This window comes from Oncorhynchus gorbuscha, linkage group LG13 (genome assembly GCF_021184085.1).
Source record: "Oncorhynchus gorbuscha isolate QuinsamMale2020 ecotype Even-year linkage group LG13, OgorEven_v1.0, whole genome shotgun sequence".
Taxonomy (NCBI): Eukaryota; Metazoa; Chordata; class Actinopteri; order Salmoniformes; family Salmonidae; genus Oncorhynchus; species Oncorhynchus gorbuscha.
In genome coordinates, this window is record NC_060185.1 from 88,726,380 (window position 1) to 88,750,624 (window position 24,245).

General features: G+C 43.0%; 2 protein-coding genes across 10 annotated transcripts in view; one reads left to right on the plus strand and one right to left on the minus strand.

The window, feature by feature from the left end:
* On the minus strand, nt 1–17,899 carry LOC123993664 (moesin-like). 4 transcript variants are annotated; one of them, XM_046296031.1, is made up of 15 exons: nt 17,815–17,899; nt 14,879–14,929; nt 13,764–13,847; nt 13,562–13,657; nt 13,083–13,205; nt 10,394–10,545; nt 10,011–10,094; nt 6,449–6,595; nt 5,511–5,607; nt 5,164–5,327; nt 4,954–5,084; nt 4,679–4,839; nt 4,102–4,185; nt 3,113–3,262; nt 1–935 (listed from the first exon to the last, which is right to left on the minus strand). In XM_046296031.1, the coding sequence occupies exons 2-15, from the start codon at nt 14,903–14,905 to the stop codon at nt 771–773; spliced, it is 1,665 nt and encodes a 554-aa protein (XP_046151987.1). In that variant the 5' UTR covers nt 14,906–14,929; nt 17,815–17,899; the 3' UTR covers nt 1–770. The 4 variants fall into 4 exon arrangements, with proteins under 4 accessions (XP_046151987.1, XP_046151986.1, XP_046151989.1 ...); XM_046296030.1 differs by lacking the exon at nt 17,815–17,899 and adding an exon at nt 16,229–16,741; XM_046296033.1 differs by lacking the exon at nt 14,879–14,929 and having other exon boundaries at nt 17,815–17,863.
* Nucleotides 17,154–24,245, plus strand: part of LOC123993666 (zinc finger C4H2 domain-containing protein) — a 10,942-nt gene continuing 3,850 nt past the window's right edge. Inside the window, exons 1-2 of one of the 6 annotated variants that reach the window (XM_046296036.1) lie at nt 17,154–17,405; nt 20,040–20,211. In XM_046296036.1, coding sequence (XP_046151992.1) covers nt 17,353–17,405; nt 20,040–20,211 — 225 coding nt within the window. In that variant the 5' untranslated portion in view covers nt 17,154–17,352. Of the gene's footprint in view, nt 17,495–18,617; nt 18,781–20,039; nt 20,212–24,245 lie in introns of those variants that run through there. The other 5 variants (XM_046296038.1, XM_046296035.1, XM_046296037.1 and 2 more) reach the window with 5 other exon arrangements.

Here is a 24,245-nt window from a genome sequence, read left to right on the forward strand (position 1 = left end):
CAAATTATGTCAATTAGCCTATCAGAAGCTTCTAAAGCCATGACATAATTTTCTGGAATTTTCCAAGCTGCTTAAAGGCACAGTCAACTTAGTGTATGTAAACTTCCGACTTCAACTGTCCCTGTGAAATAACATCCTAAGAAAATATTGCAATTAAGCTCAAACCCTTCCTCTCACTAATCTATCCATACCCTTCCTCTCACTAATCTATCCATACCCTTCCTCTCACTAATCTATCCATACCCTTCCTCTCACTAATCTATCCATACCCTTCCTCTCACTAATCTATCCATACCCTTCCTCTCACTAATCTATCCATTTCCTTCCTCTCACTAATCTATCCATACATAAAAATATGGTTTTCATGCTATATCAGCTAATAATTATTTTGCATAGATTCATTTCAAGATTACAAAAACCATGAGCAAAAGCAGCATAAATTATGATATATTATGATTAATTGTATCATCACTCACTTTGATTGTGGTACTAGTAGCCTACAGTTTGTAGTCCACAGAATTCTACTTGACCAAACTACAAATCCCATGAAGTTGGTCACAGGGGACAACACACAACTAGGGAGAAGCATTCATGATTTAGTAATTACACTGTACCTGCCTATAAGACTCCCATTTAAATACATAGATTCAGTACAGACTCTTGTTCTCTCTATCTCTCTCTCACTCTCTCTCTCTCTCACTCTCTCTCACTCCCACACTCCCACACACGCGCACACACACCTTCTCTCTCATTCGCATTCTTTCTATCCTTCACATGGACTCAAACTCGTCGATGCGTTGCTTGGTGTTGCCCTGTCGTATCTGACGGAGGGTCCTGTACTTGTCCCGGCCGGCCTTAACGTTCTCCGCGTGGATCAGGTCATTGGGAGTATTCTTACTGTCGTCTCGAGCGCTGGCCAACTCACTACTCAGGGCCTGAGGACAAACGGACAACAAGGACACAAATAAACTGGTGGAGCGTCAACATAATATACTATACATGGGAATGAACGTGTGGTGCATGTGTAACGCATGTCGTCTAAGAACCATAGCTCTCATTTCAGGGCTCAGGCCTGGAGAACATTTTTACATTTAGTCAGGACTGAACCCAACCATGCAGAATTCTGGTTAGGTTAGGGCTATAGGTTATATGTTAAAGAAGTTAGGGTCTGGCTTTTGTATAGTCAGTCGGTCATCCTTCTGGGCCTCTGTCATGGTCATGAATTAGAGTCATGGGTTAAGGAGGGAAGCCAAAGTCATTCCTTCACCCAAGAACAGTAAAGCCCGCCACCCGAGTGGCGCAGTGGTCTAAGGAACTTGCTATGCCACTAGAGATCCTGGTTTGAGTCCAGGCTCTGTCGCAGCCGGCCGTGACCGGGAGACCCATGGAGCAGCGCACAATTGGCCCAGCGTCGTCCAGGTTAGGGGAGGGTTTGGCCGGCAGGGATGTTTTTGTACCATCACGCACTAGCGACTCCTCATGGCGGGCCGGGCACAATGCACGCTGACACGGTCGGCAGGTGTACAGTGTTTCCTCAGCTGGCTTCCGGGTTAAGCAAGCAGTGTGTCAAGAAGCAGTGCGGCTTGGCTGGGTTGTGTTTTGGAGGACGCAACGCTCTTGACCTTCGCCTCTCGCGAGTCCGTACGGGAGTTGCAGCGATGGGACAAGACTGTAACTACCAATTGGATACCACAAAATTGGGGAGAAAATGGGGTAAAAAAATAAGAATATAAATAAATAAATGAGTAGTAAAGCCCCCTACTCAAATGGTGTTTGACCAGATACGTGCTATTTTACTCTAGACAAATTGACAACAGATTTTCAGCACGCTTACAGGGAAGGACATTCAACAAGCACGGCACTCAAATGACTGATGATTGGCTGAGAGAAACTGATAGTAAAAAGTTTTTATAAGCTGTTTTGTTAGACTTCAGTGCGGCTTTTGACATTATCGATCATAGTCTGCTGGAAAAACGTATGTGTTATGGCTTTACACCCCTTGCTATCGTGTGGATAAAGAGACAACCTCAAACAGTCACACTCCAAACTCCACTATGGCCAAGACCAAAGAGCTGTCAAAGGACTACATAAACAAAATTGTAGACCTGCACCAGGCTGGGAAGACTGAATCTGCAATAGGTAAGCAGCTTGGTTTGAAGAAATCAACTGTGAGAGTAATTATTAGGAAATGGAAGACATACAAGCCCACTGATAATCTCCCTCGATCTGGGGCTCCACGCAAGATCTCACCCCGTGGGGTCAAAATGATCACAAGAACAGTGAGCAAAAATCCCAGGACCACACAAGGGGACTTAGTGAATTACCTGCAGAGAGCTGGGACCAAAGTAACAAAGCCTACCATCAGCAAGGGCATTGAAGATGAAACGTGGCTGGGTCTTTCAGCATGACAATGATCCCAAACACACCACCCGGGCAACGAAGGAGTGGCTTCGTAAGAAGCATTTCAAGGTCCTGGAGTGGCCTAGCCAGTCTCCAGATCTCAACCCCATAGAAAAGCTATGGAGGGAGTTGAAAGTCCGTGTTGCCCAGCAACAGCCCCTAAACATCACTGCTCTAGAGGAGATCTGCATGGAGGAATGGGCCAAAATACCAGCAACAGTGTGTGAAAACCTTTTGAAGACTTACAGAAAACGTTTGACCTCTGTCATTGCCAACAAAGGGTATATAACAAAGTATTGAGATAAACTTTTGTTATTTACCAAATACTTATTTTCCACCATAATTTGCAAATAAATTCATAAAAAATCCTACAATTTTAGTTTCTGGATTTTATTTTCTCATTTTGTCTGTCATAGTTGAAGTGTACCTATGATGACAATTACAGGCCTCTTTCATCTTTTTAAGTGGGAGAACTTGCACAATTGGTGGCTGACTAAATACTTTTTTGCCCCACTGTATATATACGGGACACGAGAAGACGAGGACAAAAGACGTCTGACTGCTATGCCATCTTGGAGCAAGGATCATCATGACGATGTGGTTGGTGACACTTTTCTTCATGAAAATGCAATATCTTGACAACTTGACTGCTGACATGACCGTATCAACAGTGGACTAATGGGAGTTCCCCTTTAAGTCCGGTGTTTCTGACCTTGAGGTGTTTCTGTAGCCGTTCATTCTTCTGAGCCTCCGTCATGCGTCCCTCCTCGCTGCGGTCTCTGACCATGCCTGGTGATGTCAGCTCGGCGCTGGCCTCGGCGCTGCTCTCGTCGGTCTCGTCGTGGTCCCCCTGCACAGAGTCCTGGAGGTGGACACGGATGACTTTAGTCTTCAAATCAACATCCACTATGACCGCCAGATGACAAACACACACATGACCGCTCACAGTGGATAACGCGATCACACACACACACACATGCACACACATGTTCACTCACACACTCTCGCTCACATTGAAGCACTGTGGTTAGATAGAGGATAACACGCTCACACGCACTCACACACACTCACTCACATGCTCACTCACACTCACGCTCGCTCACATTGAATCACTGTGGTTGGATAGAGGATAAAGCTAGCACACACACTCAAACACACACACTCACATTTAATCACTGTGGTTAGATAGAGGGTTACGCTAGCACACACACTCACACTCACACACTCACATTTAATCACTGTGGTTAGATAGAGGGTTACGCTAGCACACACACACTCACACTCACACACTCACATGTAATCACTGTGGTTAGATGGAGGGTTACCCTGGCACACACACACACACACACACACTCACACTCACACACTCACATTTAATCACTGTGGTTAGATGGAGGTTTACGCTGGCACACACACACTCACACACTCACATTTATCACTGTGGTTAGATGGAGGGTTACGCTGGCACACACACACAGTCACACACTCACATTTAATCATTGTGGTTAGATGGAGGGTTACGCTGGCACACACACACACTCACACAGTCACATTTAATCACTGTGGTTAGATGGAGGGTTACGCTGGCACACACACACACTCACACAGTCACATTTAATCACTGTGGTTAGATGGAGGGTTACGCTGGCACACACACACACTCACACATTTATTCATGAATTCCTTCATTTATTCTCTCACCCTTTTCTGCCATCTCTTTGTATCGTCGTCCTTCTTCTGCTTCACGTCCTCCAGAAGGGAGATCTTAGAGGTCAGATCAGTAACCTGGAAAAAGAACCTTAGAATAATAAATTATTCTCCTAGTGTCCGTCTGTCTGTCGGTCTGTCTGTCTATTTGTATTTATTATGGATCCCCATTATCTGCTGTCAAAGCAGCAAAATGAAGGCAGTTTATACAATTTTAAAAACATTATAATACATTCACAGATTTCACAACACACTGTGTGCCCTCAGGCACCTACTCCACCACCACCACATATCTACAGTACTAAATCCATGTGTATGTATAGTGCGTGTGTGTGTGTGTGTCTGTCTGTCTGTCTGTCTGTCTGTCTGTCTGTCTGTCTGTCTGTCTGTCTGTCTGTCTGTCTGTCTGTCTGTCTGTCTGTCTGTCTGTCTGTCTGTCTGTCTGTCTGTCTGTCTGGCTGTCTGTCTGGCTGTCTGTCTCTGTCTATGTATGTGTGGCTATCTATCTGTCTTTGTGTGGTGTTTGTCTGTCTGTCTATCTATGTGTGTGTGTGTCTATGTGTGTGTGTACCAGGTTCTCCTGGTTCTTCATCTGGCTCTCTGACTGCTGTAGGAGGGCTGCCTTGGTCTCTTCCGCTGCCCTGCTCTCCTTCTCCAGACGCTCTGCCTCCTCCTGGGCAAACGTCCTCTCTTTCTCCAGCTCCAGGGCCCTGCGAGTCCTCTTATCCAGCTCTACACATACACATACACACGCACACATGCACACACACACAAAATAATATGAAGACACACAAGCATGCATGCACATACAGCACACACACTGTCAGATGACAGAATGAGTCTGACCTTCCTGAGCTTTCTTGGTCTCTTCCTCAATCTGTTTCAGTCTGCCTATCAGCTCCATGGTTTCTCTGGCGATCTTCTCTGTCTCCTTCTCCGCATTCTCTCTCTTCTTCTTCTCGCTCTCAAGCAGAGCTCTGAAATGAGGGATATGAGGGATGAGTAAACAACTGCTAACAACATTATCTCTCTCTTTCCCCCTCTCTCTGTCCTCACTTATCCATCTGTCTCTTAGTCTTCTCCTCACGGGCCTGGGCCTTCATCTGCTGGACCTCGATGGTGTCTGGCTTCCTCCTCCTCATGTACAGGTCATGGTTCCCCATGCACAGCGCCAGGATACGCTTGTTGATCCGTAGCCGAGGGGCGTAGAACACAAAATCCTGGAACAGACTCATTTACCACAAATGCCTCTTGAAAAAATGAAGTGACCTTTTTTAATAGTTAACAAACGGGTCAGAAACGGGTCAGAGGTTTGAATTATAACCAAATACACAGCAGATAAAGAAACAGAGGTTTGAATTATAACCAAATACACAGCAGATAAAGAAACAGAGGTGACATACCGGGGCTTTCTTGTCCATGGGCTTTATGACAAACTTCTTGTCGTTGAAGGAAATGTTTCTGATCTCACTCCATGGGAAGCCGATCTTAGGGGTCATCCTATAAAGAAAACACTGTAGAATAGTTCACTCCAAAATCAAAGTTCATCCAATGTTTTCAGACTTCAGACAAAAGTAGTCTAATATCATGATGAACCTATGGAGAATTCGGATCTATACTGAACAAAAATATAAACGCAACCATTTCAAAGAATTTCAAAGATTTTACTGAGTTACAGTTCATATAAGGAAATCAGTCAATTGAAATAAATTAATTAGGCCCTAATCTATGGATTTCACATGCCTGGGGATACAGATATGCATCTGTTGGTCACAGATACCTTTTAAAAAAAGGTAGGGGCGTGGATCAGGAAACCAGTCAGTATCTGGTGTGACCACGTCGCCTCATGCAGCACGACATATTTCCTTCACATAGAGTTGATCAGGCTGTTGATTGTGGCTTGTGGAATGTTGTCCTACACCACCTTCAATGGCTGTGTGAAGTTGCTCAATATTGGTGTGAAATGGAACAGGCTGTTGTACTCCTCAATCCAGAGCATTCCAAACATGCTCAATGGGTGACATGTCTGGTGAGTATGCAGGCCATGGAAGAACTGGGACATTTTCAGCTTCCAGGAATTGTGTACAGATCCTTGCGACACGGGGCCGTGCATTATCATGCTGAAACATGAGGTGATGGCGGCAGATGAATGGCACGACAATGGGCTTCAGGATCTCGTCACGGTATCTCTGTGCATTCAAATTGCCATTGATAAAATGCAATTGTGTTCGTTGTCCGTAGCTTATGCCTGCCCGTACCATAACCCCACCGCCACCATGGGGCACTGCTAAATTGACATATTAAGTTTATATTTTTGTTCAGTGTAGTTAACGGTTCCAACCTGTCAGTGTTCTGGTATATGTTGAGGCCCAGAGCGTCTACCCCCAGCCACAGCTCTGAACCCTTCTTGTTCTTGATGCTGAAGTAGTTGACTCCATACATCTCTAGATCCTGAGCTATCTTCAGATACTCCACCATGGCATCCTCCCTGGGGACAGATTGACACAGAGACAGACACAGACACACATAGACACACACAGACACACATAGACACACACAGACACACATAGACACACATAGACACACATAGACACACATAGACACACATAGACACACAAAGACACACATAGACACACACACAGACACACATAGACACACACAGACACACATAGACACACACAGACACACATAGACACACATAGACACACATAGACACACATAGACACACATAGACACACATAGACACACATAGACACACATAGACACACACAGACACACATAGACACACATAGACAAAGACAATCAGTGAGGAAGATGCTCTGTATGCAGCTATCATAATGCTTAGCACATTCTACATACACTGAGTGTACAAAACATGAAGGATACCTGTTCTTTCCATTACATAGACTGACCAGGTGAATCCAGGTGAAAGCTATGATCTCTTATTAATGTCACCTGAACCCTCTACAGTCTACAGACTAAACCTTGTCTATATACCGGGGGAGGGAAATGTTTTCAGAAGGTCATACCAAGGATCATTTAGATATTTTATTTTGAATTTTAAGACCCCTTGATGTATCCAAAAAAGTATTATTATTTGATGAATATTTTAAATTGGTCTTACTGCTATTAGCAAATGCATTGAATAACAGATAGTCCCCAAAAAATCTAAAGGAAGTTTGTTCTGAAGTGTCTGTCCTCTATCTGAGAGATATAAGAAAGATCAGGAAACATTTGTTGTTGTTTTTTAGATTTTTATACATGTATTTAACCCCTTATTTTTGGCACTAAACATTCTCCATATATACAGTGCCTTGCGAAAGTTATCGGCCCCCTTGAACTTTGCGAACTTTTTTCCACATATCAGGCTTCAAACATAAAGATATAAAACTGTATTTTTTTGTGAAGAATCAACAACAAGTGAAGTGGAACGACATTTATTGGATATTTCAAACTTTTTTAACAAATCAAAAACTGAAAAATTGGGCGTGCAAAATTATTCAGCCCCCTTAAGTTAATACTTTGTAGCGCCACCTTTTGCTGCGATTACAGCTGTAAGTCGCTTGGGGTATGTCTCTATCAGTTTTGCACATCGAGAGACTGAAATTTTTTCCCATTCCTCCTTGCAAAACAGCTCGAGCTCAGTGAGGTTGGATGGAGAGCATTTGTGAACAGCAGTTTTCAGTTCTTTCCACAGATTCTCGATTGGATTCAGGTCTGGACTTTGACTTGGCCATTCTAACACCTGGATATGTTTATTTTTGAACCATTCCATTGTAGATTTTGCTTTATGTTTTGGATCATTGTCTTGTTGGAAGACAAATCTCTGTCCCAGTCTCAGGTCTTTTGCAGACTCCATCAGGTTTTCTTCCAGAATGGTCCTGTATTTGGCTCCATCCATCTTCCCATCAATTTTAACCATCTTCCCTGTCCCTGCTGAAGAAAAGCAGGCCCAAACCATGATGCTGCCACCATCATGTTTGACAGTGGGGATGGTGTGTTCAGGGTGATGAGCTGTGTTGCTTTTACGCCAAACATAATGTTTTGCATTGTTGCCAAAAAGTTCAATTTTGGTTTCATGTGACCAGAGCACCTTCTTCCACATGTTTGGTGTGTCTCTCAGGTGGCTTGTGGCAAACTTTAAAGGACAATTTTTATGGATATCTTTAAGAAATGGCTTTCTTCTTGCCACTCTTCCATAAAGGCCAGATTTGTGCAATATACGACTGATTGTTGTCCTATGGACAGAGTCTCCCACCTCAGCTGTAGATCTCTGCAGTTCATCCAGAGTGATCATGGGCCTCTTGGCTGCATCTCTGATCAGTCTTTTCCTTGTACGAGCTGAAGGTTTAGAGGGACGGCCAGGTCTTGGTAGATTTGCAATGGTCTGATACTCCTTCCATTTCAATATTATCGCTTGCACAGTGCTCCTTGGGATGTTTAAAGCTTGGGAAATCTTCTTGTATCCAAATCCGGCTTTAAACTTCTTCACAACAGTATCTCGGACCTGCCTGGTGTGTTCCTTGTTCTTCATGATGCTCTCTGCGCTTTTAACGGACCTCTGAGACTATCACAGTGCAGGTGCATTTATACGGAGACTTGATTACACACAGGTGGATTGTATTTATCATCATTAGTCATTTAGGTCAACATTGGATCATTCAGAGATCCTCACTGAACTTCTGGAGAGAGTTTGCTGCACTGAAAGTAAAGGGGCTGAATAATTTTGCATGCCCAATTTTTCAGTTTTTGATTTGTTAAAAAAGTTTGAAATATCCAATAAATGTCGTTCCACTTCATGATTGTGTCCCACTTGTTGTTGATTCTTCACAAAAAAATACAGTTTTATATCTTTATGTTTGAAGCCTGAAATGTGGCAAAAGGCTGCAAAGTTCAAGGGGGCCGAATACTTTCGCAAGGCACTGTAATTCCATACGTTTTTTCAACTGGTGCTGGGGGACCTTCAGACGAGTCTTGTGTGGCCTGTGGAGCAAAACATGTGTATGTGTTCGTGAGACCTTTCCACAGAGGGGTCCTATTAGTGTGTAGCCCAAACTGTTGGGACGTTACAGACATAAGTTGGCAGATCAGCTGTACCGATTTCAGACGAGTACCAAGACGCTTGAGGGGGTCGTAGGGCAAAACGGAGAACCACCATTGTGTTCATGAGAGTCCCATCTTCCCATAGAGTGGTTTGTAGGCCAAACCGTTAGGATGCTACAGACGATTTTGTGAGTTTCTGGGATGTCTCATGGTCTTACAAACACATGCAGAAGTCAGAATGCGAACTAAAGCAAACTAAAGATATCTCTTAAACTGACATATATTTCCTGGGGATTTGTTTATTATGCCAATTAGATTTCCACAGGGGTGCGGACATTGACTTTAGTTTTTTTTTAATCCACTTCAATTACGGGAGATGAAGGGGAGGAGACAGGTTAAAGAAGGATGTTTATGTCTTGAGACATGGATTGTGTATGTTTGCCATTCAGAGGGTGAACGGGCAAGACAAAATATTTAAGTGCCTTTGAACGGGGTCTGGTAGTAGGTGCCAGGCACATCGGTTTGGGTCAAGAAGTGCAAAGCTGCTGGGTTTTTCACACTCAACAGTTTCCTGTGTGTATCAAGAATGGTCCACCACCCAAAGGACATCCAGCCAACTTGACACAACTGTGGGAAGCATTGGAGTCAACATGGGCCAGCATCCCTGTGCAATGTTTTCGACACCTTATAAAGTCCATGCCCCGACGATTTGAGGCTGTTCTGAGGGAAAAAGAGGGGGTGAAACTCAATATTAGGAAGGTGTTCTTAATGTTTTGTACATCAGTGTAAAATCAGTGCAATACAAGTAAGCCAGTGTTAACTTGGATTGTACTGTGAGTAGAGAGGACATGTGGTCTTACCTCAGCACTCCCTTGTGCTCCTCATGCCACACCTTTATCCTATTCTCCCACTGCTCCTTGTTCAGCTTGTGCTGCTCCAGAACCCTAAGGGTAGAGGAACCGAGAAGGGTCAATTAGGAGGGTAGAGAGAAGATGGTAGCCTAGTGATTAAGAGCGTTGGGCCGGTACTCAAATCCCAGAGCAGACTAGGTAACTCTCTCTGTATAAGAGTGTCTGCTAAATGAAATGAAATTGACCCCAACACTGATCTGAGTATGGAAGACAACCATCAGAGGAGCGTTCAGGGAGACTTGGAATAGATCTCTCTTCAAAATGATCACCAGTTTAGCTTCTGTTTGTGGGCCGAAGTATGTCACACAGGGGGACTGGGAGAGACGACACACCTCTGGGGAAGCAGCTTGTCCCTGCTGAGGTAACCCGGGAAGTGGTAGTCCTTCTTGTAGTCTCCATGTTTGGTCTGAACAGAGTAGGAGGCCAACAGCACAGCCGTCTCAGGAGGACAGTAGATATCATCATTCAGGATGCCTTCCTTCACCTGCAGTGACATACATTATAAACAGTGTGAGCTGTGTGTGTGTGTCTAACCTGTGTACATCTTAATATACATACAGTGCATTTCAGATCCCTTGAGTTTTTCCACATTATGCTACATTACAAAATCTAATTTTTTTGGGGCAAATTAAAAACAATTCAAATATTAAATAAATTATTTACATAAGTATTCAAACCCTTTGATGTGAGACTCGAAATTGAGCTCAGGTGCATCCTGTTACCATTTATCATCCTTAAGATGTTTTTATAACTTCATTGGAGTCCACCTGTGGTAAATTCAATTTATTGGACATGATTTGTAAAGGCACACATCTGTCTATATAAGGTCCCACAAAAACCAAGCCATGAGGTCTAATGAATTGTCAGTAGAGCTCCGAGACAGAATTATGTCGAGACAAACATCTCGGGAAGGTGAATATGAAATGGATGGTCACTCATACAGAGCTCCAGAGTTCCTCTGTGGAGATGGGAGAACCTTCCAGAAGGACAACCTTCTCTGCCGTACTCCACCAAACATTACTTTATGGTATAGTGGTGTCACGACATTAGCCTCTTTGGGTATAGCAAACCCATCCCCCTCTCCCTGCCTCCCCCTTGCCTCCTTCAACTAGGCTGCTGTGGTCAGAGGTCGTAAATTCCCGAGAAGACCCTGCCACATAGTATAGAGAGAGTAAATTTTCATAGAGGACAAAGGAAAATCTTCCACCTCACAGAACTTGAGGTACGAACAAATGTCATGTTCCGGAGAAAGTTTAAAAGATCGGTGAAGAATCCATCTACGAACTGGTCTGTTTGTCACGACTTGGGGAAGCTCATGGGAGACGGTGTGGCCACATTACCATAACGCTGTTTATATAATAGCCTCAGATATGAGGTTTACATCTAATTGTTGTATAAGATGAATGAGTGACTATGATACTGTTTACACAATTTTACCATGTGATTTTGGACTGTTTAATTTTGGACTGTTTAATGAAGGAAAACTCAAAAAGGGGATTGGAGTTAACTAAATCAGAGGACCGCCCCTGAGCCCAGTAGGGTCAGACATCCTGGGACGGCCTTTTCTGCCATTCCAAATAAAAACCCCACTCGGGTTTTCGATCAGCAGACCGAGCTTACCTCAATTACGAGATGGCTAAAGGTTGCAGACCATGTTCTTCTCCATTAGGAGGACAAAGGTTGTAGACCATTGCTGAATCTTTTAACTATACCACGTGGTTAAACTCTTAGACTATCGATACCGACAGAATAAGAACAAGTCTTGCATATTAATTACCAGTCTGCAGCTAGGAATTCGGTATCATTGAACGCGAAGAACGACAACCGCCGAAACATCCATTCTATAACAAATGTCACTCTGAACAATTCCCTCTAACCACAACCGAGAGAGAGAGGGAGAGAGACGGACAATTCTACAAAAGAAATGAACTTTTCACCAGCGATCAAGATGACACACTGAGCGTAAATATATATATTGATTGCAATTGTTCCCGAATGAGTGAGCGTTCATGTGCAAAGGATTAGCATTTCAATTGTTATAACTACAGATATTATCTTCTTAGTCGACCCCCACTCCCCCTTTTGTCTAACAAGCCACCATGCCGGTTTAGCCCACGAGGGCACATTCTCCTATCATTTCATGTAACCACATTTACCTTGTTTGTTTGTTTGTTTATGCATTTCTGTGAATTACTTAGTAATAAATAAATGATTTAAGACAATTGATGTATGGATGACTCAGTGAAGACTGGGTTCGTGCAGATAACCAACAATTTACGACGTTTGGAATGAGACTAACGTGAGGTAAAGTAAATAATTCATTAATTCAAAGACTAATTGATCAGATAAATATCTGAAAAGTTATTTTAGGAAATGATAACTTTGTAATCTGAATATTTTTCATTGGTGCCCCGACTTCCTAGTTAATTAGTTACGTGAATAATCAGTTGATCGCGTAATAACTAATTACAGAGAATCTTTGATAAAAACTATCAGTCTTCAGTTAATGATAGTAAAGACACGACAGTGGTCAGACGGAAGCCACTCCTCAGTAAAAGGTACATGACAGCCCACATGGAGTTTGCCAAAAGGCACCTGAAGGACTCAGACCATGAGAAACAAGATTCTCTCCAAGCAATGCAAAGCGTCACGTCTGGAAGAAACCTGGCAACATTCCTACGGTGAAGCATGGTGATGGCAGTATCATGCTGTGGGGATGTTCTTTAGCAGCAGGGACTGGGAGACTAGTCAGGATCAAGGGAAAGATGAATGGAACAAAGTACAGAGAGATCCTTGATGAAAACAATCAGGTCTCCTTTACCTTTGATATAGAACATTGCATTGTTGAGGAAAAGCTTGTAAGTAAAAATTTCTCTGTACTGTTCACACATGTTGTTTCCTGTGAACGTGACAAATAAACTTTGATTTGATGTATGTGTGTGTGCACGTGTGCCTGGCCAGCTCGTGTGTGTGTGTCTGTGTATGCGCATGTAGTTGTGTGTGTGTGTGTGTGTGCGAGACCTGCAGGAAGAAAAGTCGTTGCGTGGCCTCTTGGATCAGTTCCTCAGCTACGTCTTCAGGGTAGAACTTGGCCCGGAACTTTATCAACAAAGGGTTCTCCCTGCGTACATCTTGAGCTGTCACCTGGGAACATTACAGCATTGCAACAACATGAGTGAGTTAATAAGTGAATTAATGGGCATGTGTGTGTGTGTGTGTGTGTGTGTGTGTGTGTGTGTGTGTGTGTGTGTGTGTGTGTGTGTGTGTGTGTGTGTGTGTGTGTGTGTGTGTGTGTGTGTGTGTGTGTGTGTGTGTGTGTGTGTGTGTGTGTGTGTGTGTGTGTGTGTGTGTGTGTGTGTGTGTGTGTGTGTGAGGACGGTTGCCCAGGAGGAGGTAGAGCGTCTGGAGAAGGAACGCAGGGCAGCGGAAGAGGCAGTCCTATATGTTGTTACTGTCTGAGGAGAGTAGTGAGAATGTACTGAATGTAAGAATGTACTCACCCTCTTGTTGAGTTTGAGCCAGGTAGAGAAGCCTTTGCTGTCCTGGTACTGTAGGCCAAAGAACCAGGTCTCTCTCAGCCCGATGGTCTTCACTATCTACACAACAATGAAGAAGATCACTTGTTTGTCCATAGTCGAGGAAACAAAGATTCGTCTGTCTGCCTGTCTGTCTGTCTGTCTGTCCTTCCGCCTGTCCACGTACCTGGTCGAAGAGTTGTTTGCCAGTGGTGCTGGGCAGGACGGCAAACTCCAGCTCAGCGTCCATGGTGGTGACGCGAACATTGATCTACCAGAGGGCGTTCACATAGACACAAACTGGAGTATGAATGGGAGGAGAGAGAACTTAATAGCCTATTAAAACACATATATAGAGTAATGGTTAGTATAATAGGTAGTATGGTTTACAATAGGGGATAGGCATGCAGAATACACTGAACAGAAATATAAACGCAACATTCAACAATTTCAAAGATTTTACTGAGTTCAAAGTTCAAATGAGGAAATCAGTCAATTGAAATAAATTAAGTCGGTTCTAATCTATGGGTTTCACATGACTGGGAATACAGATATGCATCTGTTAGTCACAGATACCTTTTTTTTTTAAAGGGCATTTTGTGCATTCAAATTGCCTTAGATAAAATGCAATTGTGTTTGTTGTCCTTAGCTTATGCCTGCCCATACCATAACCCCACCACCACCATGGTGCACTCTGTTCACAACATTGACATCAGAAAACCTCTCGCCCACACGACGCCATACACGTGGTCTGCGGTTGTGAGGCCGGTTGGACGTACTGCCAAATTCTCTTAAATAACGTTGGAGGCGCCTGAAATTAACATTCAGCTCTGGTGGACATTCCTGCAGTCAGCATGCAAATTGCATGCTCCCTCAAAACTTGAGACTGTGACATTGGGTTGTGTGACAAAATGTCACATTTTAGAGTGACCTTTTATTGTTGCCAGTACAAGGTGCACCTGTGTAATTATCATGCTGTTTAATCAGCTTCTTGATATGCCACATCTGTCAGGTGGATGGATTATCTTGACAAATGAGAAATGCTCATCAACAGGGATGTAAACAAATATGTGCACAACATTTTTGAGAAATATGCTTTTTGTGCGTCTGGAAAATGTCTGGGATCTTTTATTTCAGCTCATAAAACATGGGACCAACACTTTACATGTTGCGTTTATATTTTTGTTCAGTGTACTAAGGGGCTAAGCGAATTATATGTCTCTTACTATGATTGTAAAATTGTGTGCTAGATTCTTAGGGACGTAGAAGACCCCCAAAATATAATATAATTATGTTTCTTACATTTTTCTGTTCAGCCTGCAGGATCATCCAATCGCAAGAGGTCGTAGGGGACTACAATCAAAACATGAAGCCCACAAGGTATTTTTAAACGTTAAATATTATTTAGGGAGAATTCTCAGAACAAAATAGAGTTGAGAGTATTCTTAGAACAGGGGAAGGTTTATTCTAGGATTCCATGATCCACACAGAACTTTAGTGTAGGTTTATTCTAGGATTCCATGATCCACACAGAACTGTAGTGTAGGTTTATTCTAGGATTCCATGATTCACACAGAACTGTAGTGTAGGTTTATTCTAGGATTCCATGATCCACACAGAACTGTAGTGTAGGTTTATTCTACGATTCCATGATCCACACAGAACTGTAGTGTAGGTTTATTCTAGGATTCCATGATCCACACAGAACTGTAGTGTAGGTTTATTCTACGATTCCATGATCCACACAGAACTGTAGTGTAGGTTTATTCTAGGATTCCATGATCCACACAGAACTGTAGTGTAGGTTTCTATTGTTGCTGTTGTTGTTTTGATGTCAATCATGTTAGTGAAAGTTTCCACATTGTGTGGACAATAAGAATATATATAATAAGTTCAAACCTATCCCAGGTAGCCCCCGCTAGGATTTACGAGGTGGTTTTTATTAACACTGATTATGGAGCAAATTGGGATAAAGTTACTAAACAGCTGACATCAGAGACGACCAGGCCAACCAGGAAGGCCCATATTTAGGCCAATTATCAGATGTTTAATGTTGATCACATCGGCCTATTCTGACCAGGAGACCAACCACAAAAATATGAATGTTTCTACAAGTACAATGTTTATATTACTCAAAAGTGCTAAGATATAAAAGATTGAGTTTCAAAGTTGAGTGAACTCACTGTACTACAAGTATCTCACAGAACAACGTACTGTTGTGTTGAAACGCAAACTTTAAAAAAACATTTGTGTCTGATTTGAGTGGTTAATGGTTAACAAACACGGTATAACTCAGGGTGGTAATACCGTAAACCTTTAAAATGGCTGGTTTCAAGTTGTAATGTCACATGCACACGTACCGTGAAATGCGATTCTTGAAAACTAAAAACCCCAACAATACAATAATAAATAACAATGTAATACTAGAAAAAGAACACAATAAATAAGAATAGGAAATGTGAAATACACAATAAAGGAAGTAAGCATATTAAGTACAATAAATAGTTTTCTAGACCATTATTCTGTCTCACAGAGCAACAGAGACACTGTCAAATGCTACATTTACACAATCTCACCCTAATTTTACACACACAGCCACATTTGAACTTCAATCCAGATTTGATAGGATTAAGAGTATAAATGGATACTCACAGAAGACATTTGTAAATATTTTATCTCCTATATTATTACGTTCCTGAGAGTTTCTTCTTTCGGCATTAGCCTCTTCTCCACAGAGTCATATGAAAGTGCTTTCAATATTCACTGGGATTATGGTGAATTAAAACAAGCCATTGTTGTGTTCTCAGGACTAATCCAATGGCAGCCCAGGAATCTAACTCAAGGTGGATTATTGCGGTGTACTAACACTTGACCCTCACAGGACCACCGCAAAATGGCGCACAAGACGTTGAATTTACATCCACCTTTAGAATACGATGCTTTCATATGAGATATATGATAAGGCAATTTTGATAATATACTGTAGACCTAGCCTTAAACCCTAGACCACATTGCCACTAGCCAAGGAAAAAGTGATTAGTAAATACAACACTCAAGACATTCATTCCTACTTCTACATTGTTATTGTTTTGTAAAAGACCCTCTATGTCTTTTTCATTGTTCTTTTTTAATATAACATGTAATTGTTATTTTGTGAAAATAATGTTTTAAGAATTGATACACAATAAGAAATCTACTATCAACTTTACCCTATGAGTGTAGGCAGTTGGCATCATTATCTTTAGAATTACATTGAAACAATGCAACCGTTTCCATTACAATGTTACAACAACAATGTAACGCAGCGTTTCTTAAAGTATGGGTCGCGACCTGTTAATGGTGGGTCGCGACGTAAATGTATAATTATTTCATGAATTACTAGAATTGATTTGGTCAAGTGCAACTGCGCTCTCGGTTCAGCGCGCTCTCTGCTTAGCAGCGGTTTCTGCTCAGTGTGGCAGCTGCACCAGAGGGAGATACCCGTGTGCATCGCGGTTTACCGGATCTTTTATCTCCAGTTTTGTTGAAGATCCCTCCGCGACCCACCCGCTGCAGCGCTGTGGTTCAAGCCACTGACTTGTTGTTCTTCACCGCTGTCACAGGAAATGGACTCATGCAAGCCACACGTTCTCACTGAGCTCAATCGTCATGAAACGCAAATACAGTGATTACTTTTTGTCGCTGTCATACAAACTGTGAGAAATAACGAGGAGCGCCCACAATGTTTTTTTTGTGTGTGTGGGGAAGTGGTTAGTAATGCGTCTCAAAACGAACAAATGAATAAAACGGCACGTCCTGACCAAACATCCAGGCACTACTGTACATCACGGTAAACCCAGGGAGTGATTTCAGAACCGGGCTTCAAAAGTGGAACAGTAATTCAACTAGCAAGGCATTGTCATTTTATAACAAGTGACGGTAGGCATAAATAAGGGAGTACTATCTCTCATAGTAGTAGATGTGAGTTTCTCTTTCAACAATCCCCCTGGCCTTTTAACGTTATACAGCTAATAGCTAACGTTAGCCAAAGCAAGCTAACTAGCCACTGATAGAGCAACCCTAAGAAACACTGCAGATGAAGATTAAAAATGATCAGGCCTACTGTACATTTTACTGTAGAAATTATTGTTGAAAACGAGTCTAGGTGGGAACTGTTGCTGTTACAGGTAATAATGTTTATTCTGAACTGGAATAAACTGACTGATTGAAGCAAGATGCTTTTAGAGGCAAACACTCACACAGTTCTGGGTTGCTCATATGCAGCAGGAAGCGGTCTCCAGCCTGACTGAGAAAGCAGTAAGTTGTTCTGATACAGTTTGGCACCACACACCTATGCAAGTCAGGGTTCTCCTGTCTAAAGCAGCCCAGAATATACATGTTTGTTGAAAACTTCAACCAGCCATACACCTCTCATTAGGACTGTGTGTATGTGTGTGTTTTCTGGTCTACATCTATGTGATATGATCAGTTTATTCCAGTTCAGAATATAAAAATATGTATTTTAACAGCAACAGTAACAACCATGACTTTCTATCAACAATAATTTATACAGTAAGATGTACAGTAGGCCTGCTAATGTTTTATCTATACTGTTACTTTGGGTTGCACGATCAAAAAGCCTGTGTGCATGTGTGTGTGTTTGTTCTGTTATACATCTGTGTAACGTGATCAATCCGTTTATTCAAGTTCAGAATTACATTATTTATTGTATTTTAACAGCAACAGTTCCAATCTAGACAGGTATGTAAGAGTGTTTTTAATGGGGGAAAATAAACAAACGATATCTATAGGTATTTCATTATTTGTTTTTTTTTTAGACATAAGGGCAATGATATTTACGTATAGTTGCATATTTTCCTACGCTTGGGTCCCAGGAAAACACAGAATTTATTATTTGGGTCCCAGGCTGAAAAAGTTTAAGAACCCCTGATGTAACGGGTTTTATCAGATTCAGTGCCAGACGGACACTATGTAACAGTTTCCAGCCAGGGTCACTGCAGTACAGGACACGTAGGCACTGGCTTTCCTAGCGCATGCGTGGTGCTTCATAGCGCATGTCACGGCTGAAGGTATTGTGTTTTTATTAGCTAGCTGGCAGACCACCCTGTCCTTCCATTAAGATCTAATTTATCAGGGCCTAAAGTCTAAATCATGGGGGACGAACAAGAGATAATGTGCAAACTAGAAAACATTATGGAAATACGGTAAAGATTTTTTTTCTTCTTCAAAGAAACCACATCTGGTAAATCAGGTAGCTGGATGGCTCAGGAAAAGAGCAGCGAGGAGCTAATATTAGCGTCTTGGCTTTGTTATTGAGCTAGGGAGCTAGCTATATGTGGCGACAGAGCCTTGATCAAGGTTAGTCAGCAGTGGTGACCGTTCTATTGTTCTTGAAAGAACTGCAGATAAACTCTCGCTTTTGTTTTGCACATTACAAAATTGCTTGCTAGTTATGTATTATGCATAACCAATCCAGCTGTTTGCATCAACAAAAATCCAGATGCGAAGTGCTTTGCCAGATTATCGGCTTAGTTGGCTACTTAGCTAGCTTTCTGTCATTAGCCAGGTAACGTTAGCAAATAATTGGTTAACCCTGGTTGGTGGTCCGGTTCACCCAATGAGTTCATTCAGGCGGAACCAGTTGCAAATTTGCACATTGTTGAATAGATGTGACGCTGATTAGCTTGGCATCAGTAGAAAAAAAGATGTCTAGACAAGAATTGCTCCAGTTATAACAATGGCATGTCGTGCACGAATATGTCGGTTATGCATGCATTATATTACTTATGCTCCTTGTTTCACAAACTCATCTATTGAAACAGCAACACAATAATACACTATGATGTCTCGGGTTCTGGTCTTTCTTAAAAAAAAAATATTATCTGAAGAGGCTAACCTGGTTAAATAAAATGAGAAACAATAGAAGATGACTTAGGGCAATTGGTTTCTGAAGCATGATTGAGTGATGTGAAGTTGAACTGACAGAATGTTGTCTTTGTGCCTTCTGCCCTGTAATCAAATGAATACTTGCAATTGTAAATAGTGCAGTGGTAGGTAACTACCTAATGCTGTAGAATTGGTAACTGTATCATTGGTAAGTAGCCCAGTGGTATGTAACAACTGAGTGGCGCAGCAGTCCAAGGCACTGCATCTCAGTGCTAGAGGCGTTACTAAAGACTGGTTCGATTCCAGGCTGTATCACAACCGGACGTGATTGAGAGTCCCATAGGGCGGCACACAATTGGCCCAGCGTCATCCGGGTTAGGCAGTCATTTTAAATAATAATTTGTTCTTAACTGACTTGCTTAGTTAAATAAAGGTAAAAAAAAATAATTGTTGTATAATTGGTAACTAACTACTAGTGCATTTGTAAAGTATCTACTGTGTTACATTGGTAACTAGGGGTGTACAGTGATAACTAAGTAGTAATGTATTGGTTAAATTGTGTTTTCTATCATTTCAGGAATAAGACGGTACAGATGCAGAAGATCAAGTCTCGTCTGAAGTCAGAGTTTGAGTCCCTAGAGTCTGAGGAGAAACATCTGAAGGAATACAAACAGGAGATGGACCTCCTAATGCAGGAGAAGATGGCCCATGTAGAGGAGCTACGACTCATACATGCTGATATCAATGTGGTGGGTAGAGTAGAGGTCGACTGAATATGTTTTTTCAACGCCAACACCGATTAATGGAGGACCAAAAAAAGCCAATATCGATTAATCGGCCAATTTTTATTTATTTGTAATAATGTCAATTACAACAATACTGAATTAACACTTATTTTAACTTAATATAATACATCAATAAAAATCCATTTAGCCTCAAATAAATATGAAACATGTTCAATTTGGTTTAAATAATGCAAAAACAGAGTGTTAGATAAGAAAAAGTGCGATATGAGCCATGTAAGAAAGATAACGTTTGAGTTCCTTGCTCAGAACATGAGAACATATGAAAGTTGGTGGGTCCTTTTAACATGAGACTTCAATATTCCAAGGTAAGAGGTTTTAGGTTGTAGTTAATATATTTATAGTATTATTTCTCTATACCATTTGTATTTCATATACTTTTGACTATTGGATGTTCTTAAAGGCACTATAGTATTGCCAGTGTAACAGTATAGCTTCCGTCCCTCTTCTCGCCCCTACCTGCGCTCGAACCAGGAACACATCGACAACAGCCATCCTCGAAGCAGCGTTTCCCATGCAGAGCAAGGGGAACAACCACTCCTAGTCTCAGAGCGAGTGACGTTTGAAACACTATTAGCGCGCACCCCACAAACTAGCTAGCCATTTCACATCGGTTACACCAGCCATTAGGCTGATAGGCTTGAAGTCGTAAACAGCGCTGTGCTTGCGAAGAGCTGCCGGCAAAAAAGTGCTGTTTGAATGAATGCTTATGAGCCTGCTGCTGCCTACCATCGCTCAGCCAGACTGCTGCTGCCTACCATCGCTCAGTCAGACTGCTGCTGCCTACCATCGCTCAGTCAGTCAGACTGCTGCTGCCTACCATCGCTCAGTCAGACTGCTGCTGCCTACCACCGCTCAGTCAGACTGCTGCTGCCTACCATCGCTCAGTCAGACTGCTGCTGCCTACCATCGCTCAGTCAGACTGCTGCTGCCTACCATCGCTCAGTCAGTCAGACTGCTGCTGCCTACCATCGCTCAGTCAGACTGCTGCTGCCTACCATCGCTCAGTCAGACTGCTGCTGCCTACCATCGCTCAGTCAGACTGCTGCTGCCTACCATCGCTCAGTCAGACTGCTGCTGCCTACCACCGCTCAGTCAGACTGCTGCTGCCTACCATCGCTCAGTCAGACTGCTGCTGCCTACCATTGCTCAGTCAGCCTGCTGCTGCCTACCATCGCTCAGTCAGACTGCTGCTGCCTACCATTGCTCAGTCAGACTGCTGCTGCCTACCATCGCTCAGTCAGACTGCTGCTGCCTACCATCGCTCAGTCAGACTGCTGCTGCCTACCACCTCTCAGTCAGACTGCTGCTGCCTACCATCGCTCAGTCAGACTGCTGCTGCCTACCATCGCTCAGTCAGACTGCTGCTGCCTACCATCGCTCAGTCAGCCTGCTGCTGCCTACCATCGCTCAGTCAGACTGCTGCTGCCTACCATCGCTCAGTCAGACTGCTGCTGCCTACCATCGCTCAGTCAGACTGCTCTATCATATCATAGACTTAATTATAACATAATAACACACAGAAATACGAGCCTTTGGTCATTAATATGGTCAAATCCAGAAATGATAATTTCAAAAACAAAACATGTATTATTTCAGTGAAATACGGAACCGTTTGTTATTTTATCTAACGGGTGGCATCCCTAAGTCTAAATATCCTTGTTAGAAGAAGATGGAGCGAACCATTACCTCATACGTGAAGAAATGGCTGGGTGTCCCACGATGCCTGAGTAACATCGGCCTCTATGGCAAAGGGGTCCTTGAACTACCTCTTACAAGTCTAACGGAGGAGTACAAGTGCTCTAAAGTAAGACTTCAGATGACATTGAAGGACTCCAAAGACCAGACCATTAGCAAGGCTGCACCTCCCCTACAAACTGGACGGAAATGGACATCATCCAATGCTGTGCAGCAAGCAACATCAGCCCTGAGACACCAAGACATTGTGGGGAATATCCAGCATGGAAGAGGAGGCTTTGGCCTGGCAGCAAGCAAACCAACGTTCCATAAGGCAACAACATCTGAACGCAGGAAGCTGGTGGTCGAGGAGGTGCGAAGACAGGAGGAGACTGCAAGAAGTGCAAAGGCTGTCTCTCTTGCTAAACAAGGGCAATGGACGCGGTGGGAAGGCCTGGAGAGGAGAAAGATCAACTGGAGTGAGCTTTGGCAAATGGAGGCAAGCAACATCAGCTTCATCATAAGAGCTGTTTATGATGTGCTTCCATCACCAAAAAATCTACATCAATGGTATGGCGAGGACTCGACCTGCCCCCTCTGCCCAGCTCCAGCGACTCTCAGGCATATAATGACAGGTTGCAAGACCAGCCTCTCACAAGGCCGCTACACCTGGAGGCACAATCAGGTCCTCAAGAGCCTGGCTGCAGCACTTGAGACCAAGAGGAGTGCAACCAATTCATTACCTCCAAAAACAAGCAATCCCGTCAAAACAACAACATTCATCCGGGAGGGACAGAAAAGGCCCAAGTATCTTCCTACAAAGCCAGAAACTGGACACCTAGCTATGGCCCGGGACTGGAAGATGCTTGTCGATATTGGCCAGCAACTCATTTTTCCACCTGAGATTGCTTCTACCAACCTTAGGCCAGACATGGTACTCTGGTCCCCTTCACGAAAGGCTGTGTACATCATAGAGCTCACAGTCCCGTGGGAAAACTCTGTTGAAGAGGCCTACGAACGTAAGAAACTGCGTTACACAGAGTTGGCAGCAGACGCAACTCAGCGTGGCTGGAATGCAAAAGTCTGGCCAGTTGAAGTGGGATGCAGAGGATTCGTGGCTTCTTCCATCATCAGGTTGCTGAAAGAACTTGGAATCCATGGACAGGCTCTGCGGCAGACCGTCAGAGCAGTTTCTCAAGCAGCTGAAAGAGGTAGCCAGTGGATCTGGATCAAACGGAAGGACCCTTGCTGGGCTATAACTTCATGACCCCTCACCCCCACCTGAGAACTCAATTCAGATCCCTCCAACTTGAGGAGGGCATATGAGGTATGCGGTCAGCTGTATGGCTGGCTCAGAGAAGAGGACGCCCCTGCCTTGCACAGTCCTGTGGGACATCTTAATTGGGCATGGGACACAAGCTAAGGCTTGATCACCCTTTAGCTGGCCACCTTTGATGAGGGTGTTTAGTGATTAAAGGCCGAAACACCCACTGATTCGAAGGCACACTACTGAGGATGTGTCCCAAAAATTGACATCTTACCCCAGTCTAAGAAATAAACCTCCCATGCCACTCTGTCAACATCACGGCAAATCTCATGCGAGTGCATTCCATCTATTGGCACAATGGACAGTTTTTAACATCTCGTCCCGTGTTTTATGATTCTTACATTGCACAACCTTCAATGTTATGTCACAATTACGTAAAAATCTGGCAAATTAGTTTCGCAATGAGCCAGGCGGCCCCAACTGTTGCATATACCCTGACTCTGCGTGCAATGAACGCAAGAGAAATGACACAATTTCACCTGGTTAATATTGCCTGCTAACCTGGATTTCTTTTAGCTAAATATGCAGGTTTAAAAATATATACTTCTGTGTATTGATTTTAAGAAAGGCATTGGTGTTTATGGTTAGGTACAGTCGTCCAATGATTGTGCTTTTTTCGCAAATGCGCTTTTGTTAAATCATTCCCCAGCGTTGCATCGATTATATGCAACGCAGGACACGCTAGATAAACTAGTAATATCATGAACCATGTGTAGTTATAACTAGTGATGATTGATTTGATTGTTTTTTATAAGATACGTTTAATGCTAGCTAGAAACTTACCTTGGCTTACTGCATTCGCGTAACAGGCAGGCTCCTCGTGGAGTGCAACGAGAGGCAGGTGGTTATAGCGTTGGACTAGTTAACTGGTAATGTTGCAAGATTGGATCCCCCGAGCTGACAAGGGGAAAATCTGTCGTTCTGCCCCTGAACAAGGCAGTTAACCCACAATTCCTAGGCCGTCAATGAAAATAAG

What these genes read in the sequence shown, in the direction of transcription:
- LOC123993664 (XM_046296030.1), bottom strand. An exon ending in GCAAACAACTCTTCGACCAG is followed by an intron (nt 13,658 to 13,763) that starts GTACGTGGACAG and finishes ATTGTTGTGTAG; the next exon opens with ATAGTGAAGACCATCGGGCT. An exon ending in CCATGGACAAGAAAGCCCCG is followed by an intron (nt 5,328 to 5,510) that starts GTATGTCACCTC and finishes AGTCTGTTCCAG; the next exon opens with GATTTTGTGTTCTACGCCCC.